The sequence below is a fragment of the Crocodylus porosus genome, unplaced genomic scaffold (genome assembly GCF_001723895.1).
Source record: "Crocodylus porosus isolate Cpor-Errol unplaced genomic scaffold, CroPor_comp1, whole genome shotgun sequence".
Lineage (NCBI taxonomy): Eukaryota > Metazoa > Chordata > Crocodylia > Crocodylidae > Crocodylus > Crocodylus porosus.
The window spans coordinates 118,124,166-118,132,496 of record NW_017728931.1 but is presented as its reverse complement, the minus strand read 5'-3'; the positions used below and the strand labels follow the sequence as shown (position 1 = coordinate 118,132,496).

Here is an 8,331-nt window from a genome sequence, read left to right as displayed (position 1 = left end):
CAGAATAGAGGTCAGGCTGATGGGCCTGTAGTTTGCCGGATCCACTTTCCTCCCTTTCTTGAAGATAGGCGCCACATTGGCCATCTCCCAATCTTCGGGCACTACACCAGAGCGCCAGGAGTTCTCAAAGATCTGTGCCAGAGGCTGGGCTATGACGCTCGCCAGCTCCTTGAGTACCCTGGGGTGCAGGTTGTCAGGGCCAGATGACTTGAAGGTGTCCAGCCTCTCAAGGTGTTCCTTCACAAGGTCGGCATTGATGGAGGGCAGGGGATCTCCCTCACCCAGGCCCCCCTGTCCTGTAGTGGGCAGGGGCGTCCTGTGGGACTGATGAAAGGCCGACGCAAAGTACCCATTTAATAGGTTGGCTTTTTCCTGGGCGTTGGTTGTCAGACCTGGTTTAACAGGGGTCCAGTGTTGCCCTTGCTTTTCCTCCGGCTCCCCACGTATCTAAAAAAGGACTTTTTATTGTCCTTGATACTTGAAGCTAGTTGGAGTTCAGTTGCAGCCTTGGCTTTCCTAGTTCGCTCCCTGCAGGTCTGGACCAGTGCAGAATATTCCTCCTTAGAGGTGGATCCCATCCTCCATCCTTTGTAAGCTTTCTTTTTAGCTGCAGGAGGTCCACTAGTTCCCTGGAGAGCCAAGGAGGCTGCTGTGCCCTTTTGCTGCCTTTCCTCTGAGACGGAGTAGTATTAGCTTGTGCATCAAGGATCGCTCCCATGAGGAGCAACCACTGTTTCTGAGCTCTGCTCCTCTTGGGGTTGTGGTCCCTTAGGGCCTCACCAACAAGCCTCCTGAGCTTGTCAAAGTCAGCTTTGCTGAAGTCGAGGACTTCAGTGTTGCTGACTGACTAGCCAGCTTTATGGCAGATGGTGAAAGTGATCAGCTCGTGGTCACTGTCACCCAGCTTCCCTTTGATCATTAGGTCACTGATTAGGTCGTCCCCGGTTGCCGGTACCAGGTCGAGTAGCACTTTACCTCCTGTTGGCCCGTAGACCTCTCATGTCAGATACAGATCATCCACGCAGGAGAGGAAGCTTTGCGACTGCTCAAATTTAGCTGAACTCTCTTCCTACGAGATGTCTGGGTAGTTAAAATCTCTCATGACAGCCATGGTCCTGGAGCTTGCGGCCTCAGCCAATACCCTGGCAAACTCCTGGTCAAGCTCTTAACTTTGGGTGGGAGGTCTGTAGTAGACTCCCACCATTGTGTCCCCTGTGTCATGTTCCCCACGGATTTTAACCCAGAGGGTCTCCAGCCATCCACCCTGGTCACCACTGTCAGCTTGTGAGGACGCGTAGCTCTCCTTGACATAGAGAGCTACACCCCTGCTCCTTTTGTCTACTCGATTTCTCCTGTACAGGGTATAGCCATTTATACCCATGGTCCAGTCATGGGTGGAGTCCCACCAGGTCTCCATTATCCCTATGATTTTTGCGTTAAGCAGGAGGACAGGTTCCCCCAAGCTCCTGGCATTTGCGTACAGGCAGGCAAGCGTCCCCTTGGGGGCCCTTGCCTTGCCTACCGGTTGTTCCAGGGTTGGGCATGGGTGGGCTCCCTTAAGTGCCTTGACCTGCTGGCTTTGCGAGGGTTGCTCAGCGGGCCAGCAGTGGTGATAGTCCCCCCATCTGCTGGTGGGCTTGGTTTAAAGCCCGGTGGAACAGGTCAGCCAGTCTGGCTGAGAAAGCCTCCTCCCCAGTAGAGAGAGGTGGATGCCATCCCATCCCAGCAGCTCGCTCCCTCTCTCATCAAAGAGCAGACTGTGGTCATGGAAGGCAAAGCCTTCCCAATGACACCAGCGCCAGAGTCTTTGGTTCACTACCTGGATCCTCCTCTCCCTCCTTAGCCCATAGCCCGAGACTGGGAGAATTGAAGAAAACACCACCTGTGCCCCCAAACCCTTTAGCCCTGCTCCCAAATCCCTGTAGCGCCTCATGACCCAGCTGGGAGTGCTCCAAGCCGTGTCATTGGTGCCCACATGGTTAAGGAGCATGGGATAGTGGTCAGTGGGCTGGAGAAGTTTAGGGATCTTCTCTGCAATGTTTTGGATGCGGGCTCCTGGGAAGCAGCAGAGTTCCTGTGCTAAGGGGTCGGGTGGCAGATTTTCCCCTCAGGATGGAGTTCCCCATGACAAACACTTCACGTTTTGTCTTGGGGAGAGTGGGGGCGGTAGCTCCAGTAGTGCCCATGTTGTCTGTGGGAGCTGGCAGCTCAGCAGGCTTTGCTGGGGCTGCAAGAGGTTTGTACCTGTTGCATAGCTCCAGTGGGGCAGGGGCCTTGGTGCAGTGGGCCTTGAGGCCCTTGACCACCTTGATCCAACACCTGGGCTGGACAGTAAGGGCCCTTGTTCTGGAGGGAGACTGTGGTCTGCCCTCTGCCTCCCAGGGGAGAAGGGCCTGGCAGTAGGAGTCGATTTCCTGCTCACAGTCCCTGATGGCACGCAGTCTCTGGACTGCAGCCTGGAGCACCTCCAGCTGGCATGCCAGAGACCCCAATAGGGAGCAGACCCCACAAGGAGAGGTGGCCATGCTCCCGGGCCCCAGAGCCTGAAAAAGCAACAGAGGCTCCATCTGTGTGGAACCCAGAACCATGGGCTCTGTCTGGGTGGCGGTGCCAGAGCTGGGGGCTGCAGGCCCCGAGGGGGCCCTCAGGTTGCGGTGCATACCTATCTGTGTCATGGTACTGGTGGGCTGGCTACAGCTGGGACTGGCTTCCCAAGGGCAGGGGTGCACAAGCAGGGCACAGGGCCTCCCACTCGCCCTCTTGCACAGTCTTACCCCAGTCTTCACAAGCAAGGTCAGCTTCCAGACTACTGGACCTGGCAGCACAGTTTGGGGAGGAGATGAGCAGCTCTTAGTGGTGAAAGAGCAGGGTAGAGACTATTTAGAAAAGCCGGGTGTGTACAGGTCTCTGAGGCCAGATGCAGTGCATGTGAGGGTGCTGAGGGAGTTGGCTGAAGTGATTGCAGAAGCGATGGCCATTATCTTTGAAAACTCGTGGCAATCAGGGCAGATCCCAGACAATTGGTAAAGGACAAATATAGTGCCCATCTTTAAGAAAGGGAAGAAGGAGGATCCAGGGAACTACAGACCAGTCAGCCTCACCCCAGTCCCTAGAAAAATCATGGATCAGATCCTCAAGGAGTCCATTTCTAAGCACTTGGAGGAGAAGAAAGTCAGTAGTAAGCATGGATTCACCAAGCGCAAGTCCATGCTAACCAATCTGATTGTCTTCTGTGATGAGATAACTGACTCTTTGGATGCAGAGAAAGGAGCGGACATGATATACCTTGACTTCAGCAAGGTTTTTGATACGGTCTCCCACAACATTCTTGCAAGCAAGCTAAGGAAGTATGTGTTGGATGAATGGACTGTAAAGTAGACAGAAAGCTGGCTGCATTGTTGGGATCAATGGATAACGATCAATGGTTCAATGTCTAGTTAGCAAGCAATATCAAGTTGAGTGCCCTAGGGGTTGGTCCTGGGGCCAGTTTTGTTCAATATCTTCATTAATGATCTGGAAATGGGATGGATTGCACCCTAATCAAGTGTGTGGAATACACCCAACCTGGGGGGTATAGTAGCATGCTGAAAGGTAGGAGTCAGAGTGACCTAAACAAATTGGAGGATTGGTCTGAAAGAAATCTCACAAGGTGCCTCAAGATGAGCATGCACATGCGGTATAGGGCTCCACAGACCAGTCTGTGGCAGTGCATGCTACAAATGCGGGGTTTTTTGACACCAGGAGATCCCAGTGTCAAGAAAGGCTGCGCTTGAAAAAAGCAGAGTGGTGCACATGGCATCAGCATGAACCACCTGAAAACCAGAGCCTAGCTGGCTGGAGCCCTGATTTGGCTGCCAGTCAGGCTCCTTGCTGCTGGGTCACTGCTGCTGGAGCCCCTAGAGGTCCTCAAAACCCCAGGTAAGGCTTCTGGAAGCAGCCCCACTGCTGGCCCCAGCCTCTTCTACCTCACCTGTGACAACTTGCTTTCCGTGGGGGACTGCATGGGTGTACTTGTCTGGACACACCTCTGATGAGTGCAAAGTCCTGTACTTAGGACAGAAGAATCTCATGAACTGGTTCAGGCTTGGGTCCAACTGGCTAAGCAGCAGCTCTGCAGAAAAGGACCTGAATGTGAGCCAACTGTGTCTTTGTTGCCAAGAAAGGTGACAGCATACTGGGCTGCATTAATAGGAGCATTGCCGACAGATTGAGGGAAGTAATTATTCCCCTCTCTTCTGTACTGCTGAGGCCACATCTGGAGTTCTGTCTAGTTGGTGGCCCTCCACTATAGAAAGGATGTGGACAAGTTGGAGAGAGTCCAGTGGAGAGCAGCAAAAATGGTTCATGACTTCTGAGGAGAGGCTGAGGGAACTGGGCTTATTTATTCTGCAGAAAAGAAGATGAAGGGGGGGATTTGATAGTAGCCTTTAAATACTTGAAGGTTGGTTCCAAAGAGGAAGGAGCTAGACTGTTCTTAGTGGTGGCAAATGTGGCAGATATACAATAGAACAAGGAGCAAAGGTCTCAAGTTGCAGCAAGCAGAGTTTAGATTAGGTATCAGGAAAAACTCTCCCACTAGGAGGGTGGTGAAGCACTGAAGCAGGCTACCTAGCGAGGTTGTGGAATCTCCATCCTTGGAGGTTTTTTAGGCCCAGCTCAACAGAGCCCTGGCTGGGATGATCTAGTTGGGGATGGTCCTGCTTTGAGCAGGGGGTTGGACTAGATGACCTCCTGAGGTCCATTTCAACCCTAATTTTCTATGATTCTATGAAAAGGGTTTCCAGTGAGTACAGGCTACAGAGAAAGCCATTGATCTGTTTTGTAACCTGATTTTCAACATTTGCCTTGGTATGGTTGTATTCCAGTTTGCATTGGTATAGATGGGTTTCAGACTCTTCTTCCTAGGTCACATTCCCCCCCACCCAGGCTCATTCTATTTCCATAGGTAATGAAAACAAACACTGATGTGGTCTGCTTCCTACATTCCTACTTTACCATTTGCTCAATGATATATTCTTGCTTGTTCTTGGCACCAGTATTCATCTTTATTGTGTCACATGAAATAATGTAGGGCTATTGACTATACAGTTGTCTGAAGAATATAGTCTCAAGATTTTTAGGTAGAATAGATTGGGACCAGCTCTAATTTTGATCTGTGATTTTATTCTAGAGGTTTCACATTGCAATAATGTAAACAATAACTGTTGTTTAACACTGATAAGTCAACTTTATCATGAGGTCTTAATTACATTTATATTTAAAGGATTCTTATCAGCTTGTTTTCTTTTTTAAAATAACTTGAGTTTCAGTTCCACTTTCTGATACTGTTAGTGGAAGAAAGATCTATTTGCATATGAAGAGTTTTCCAGGATAAATGATAATGACTGCTAGACCTCTGTGTGTGCTAAAGGAAAGAAGTCACTTTTTTAAATGGATATACAATAGAATCACTAAGATGTATTTATGTCTTTACTTGTTAAATGCATGTTCTTATTGGAGATGTAAATATTGTTTTAAAAAATATTTGTTTAACCCCCTCTAATTATATCAGTTAAATGATTAACCAGTAACACAGCAGCTCAGACACAGCAGCTACTGGGAGCTGCTCTGGGCTTCCAGAGCCCTTTGACTGGGGGGAGGAGGCAAGCACAGCCCAGGTGAAGGGGAGGGAGGCAGCACCTGTGAATGAGCAGTGAATCACTTAATCCTGGGGTTTCCAACCTTTTTATGCTGAGGGCCAGCAAGCTGTGGACCAGAAGTGATCGCAGACTGGCAAACTGCGGTCCAGCAGTGACCAACTGTGGGCAGGTAGCCAACCTTTTTTTATACTCAGAATAAAAAAAGGGTTGGCTGCCAGTCTGCAGTATGCCAGTCACTTCCAGTCTGTGGTTTGCCAGTCCGTGGTTACTTCTGGTCTCACAGCCAGTCCTCCTGTGGACTGGCAGCCAACCCTTTGCAGCCTGGCAGCAGGCTGTGGACCGGCAGTTGGGAACCCATGGGTTAATTGATATGTCATTAGGTCTCATGCTTTTTTCCTCTTAGACTATAGGTACTAGTCCCCCTCTTCCCTCCCTCTCCCCTCTCTTCCTTCCCTCCTTCCTTCTAATTCCTGCTGGGTCCTCTGCTTGTTTCTCCCTCTTCCCTACTAGACTGTAGCTCCCCAAACTAAAGGATAACCAGTAAGCTAACCCATTTATCACTGTACTTATCAGTTAAACAATTAGTTGTTTAACCTTTCACATTTATAGTTCTTATGGTTCTTATTTGAATTTAGTTTGTGTGTTCCTGGAGTCAGGAGTTGTGATTTTGGAGGTGCCTAGAATATTTGGTTTGTAGAGGAAAAACTCCCTGTTGTACAAATAATAGAACATTTATATTAGGATCTTTAAATGTTTCATTCTGCTTGTATCTGGTTTTCATAATAAGCGTTTTTTTTTTCAGAGTATGGGAATCTGTTTTATTGGTAAAAGAGATTTTGAAAGATTCATTCTTCAGGTGAGTAATATCTGGGGAAATTAATAAACTTTTCATTTACTGTATTTACTCGATTCTAAGACAGGGTTTTCTCCCCCATTTAACATAGGGGGAAAGCCCCTTGTCTTAGAATCGAGTACTAGGGTGGTGGGTAGGCAGGCAGCTGCTGTAGTTTGGAGTCCAGTCCCTGCCTGGGGTTGGGGCTGTAGCTTCAGCTGCTGCCTACCCCCTCCCCTCTCTCCTGCTGCCTCTGCTCCCCCACCTGCTCCACTCCCTGCCACTTCATACCAGTAGGCTCCATCCACACAGTAGCCTGGGGAATGGAGCATAGCCCTAGCCCAGGCTATAATTATAGCCCCAGGCTATAATGGGGATACAGCCTGCCAGTGTAGAATAAGGGTAAGGGGGAGAAGGGGAGGGGAAGAGAAGCTGGGGGGAGGCAGAAGGAATGGGCAGAGGCTGGGGAGAAAGTGAGGGAGCAGAGGCTGAGGAAAGGTGAGTAGAGGCTGCATGGGAAGGGCAGAAAGAGGGAAGGGGAAGGGGGGAGACCAATGCTGGGAGAAGGGGAATAGGCACAAGCTGCTTGACCTCCCCACACTATCTCCCTCCCCACTGCCTGGCCCTTGGTAGAAGAGTTTGGGGGGATGAATTAAAGGTGACCCTCAGTTAAAGTGTAGACATGGAAAATTATAACAAACTTACAAATTTTCCGTGTATAGAATCTAATTAGTTGAGGTAATCTTAAATTCAGGACCATCCTAGATTTGTGTAAATACAGTAAATAGGAATATATGATGTAGCCTAAAGAATGATCTCTCTCATAAGTGTTTCTCTTTCTTATAGTATTTAGAGCCTCATCCAGGTAACTTTGTTTCCATTGAAGATAACAGGATTTTAGGAACACACCAAGGTAAGCATCTTTCTTTCCTATACAACTCATTTTAAACAACGCCCTTGTAGTGCACAACAATGCTACCATTCTTTAGAACACTCGTTCTGTGAAATTCCAAAGATCTCTAATCCTAGCCTGTTTTAATATCACTGATGAATCGTAGGAGACCTAGCTCCCTCGTAACTATGGCTTGGGTCTACCTCTTTGGTCCCTGATTTTACTCTAGTAGTTTTATATTGTAGTAAAACAAACCATGATTGTTGCTTAATACCCTGATATTTGGGGTTACTTTGTTTGTGAGTAGGTCTTCATTAATTTTATATCATATCAGCCTACTTTCTTTTAAAAGAAATGACTGAATTTCAATTCCAGTTTCTGATAGAGTTTCCTTTAAATAGTATTTAAATACCTTTAAAGATAAACTAGTATTAGGGGTGCACCGATAGAGATTTTGGGGGCTGATATTCAAGGGGGCGTATTGACCAATACCAATCTGATTTCATATACAGCTGCATGCAGCTGGTAAATCTGTAGTGGTGGAAGGTGAGAGGGTAGGGAAGGGGTATACTGGGGAGCAGATCAATGCTCCCCGCGGTGAGGGAGGGAGGGGGTGGGGGCAGGTGCTTCCCAGCCAGGGTGGGGCAGGCACAGGATGGAGCTGCGGCTTGTCGGAGGGGAGGAGGGTGGCTTCTGCTGTGCACACCCCGGGGGGCAATGTGAGGGGGAGCATGTGCCCCTGGATCTGCACCAGCACAGTACAGGGTGGATGGGCTGGAGCCGGGGCTGCACTCGGCAGGGCACTGGGAGGGTAGCTATAGAGGGGGCTGCTGCCACCCCAAGTTTCGCCATAGCCCCTGTGTAGCACTGCTCCCAGCACTGCTGGTGCTCACCCAGCGTTCAACCCCCTGCCTCCACCCATGCGTTAGGAAGAGCCAGGGCTGCAGTGGGTGGCAACAGCGCTGGGA

General features: G+C 49.4%; 1 protein-coding gene across 1 annotated transcript in view; it reads left to right on the top strand.

Annotated features, from left to right (window-relative positions):
• The window catches only part of TRMU (tRNA 5-methylaminomethyl-2-thiouridylate methyltransferase), a 28,721-nt gene that overhangs the window by 12,571 nt on the left and 7,819 nt on the right, over positions 1 to 8,331 (top strand). Inside the window, exons 6-7 of the mRNA XM_019543517.1 lie at positions 6,442 to 6,495; positions 7,318 to 7,384. Of these exons, the coding sequence (XP_019399062.1) occupies positions 6,442 to 6,495; positions 7,318 to 7,384 (121 nt within the window). The remainder of the gene's footprint in view (positions 1 to 6,441; positions 6,496 to 7,317; positions 7,385 to 8,331) is intronic.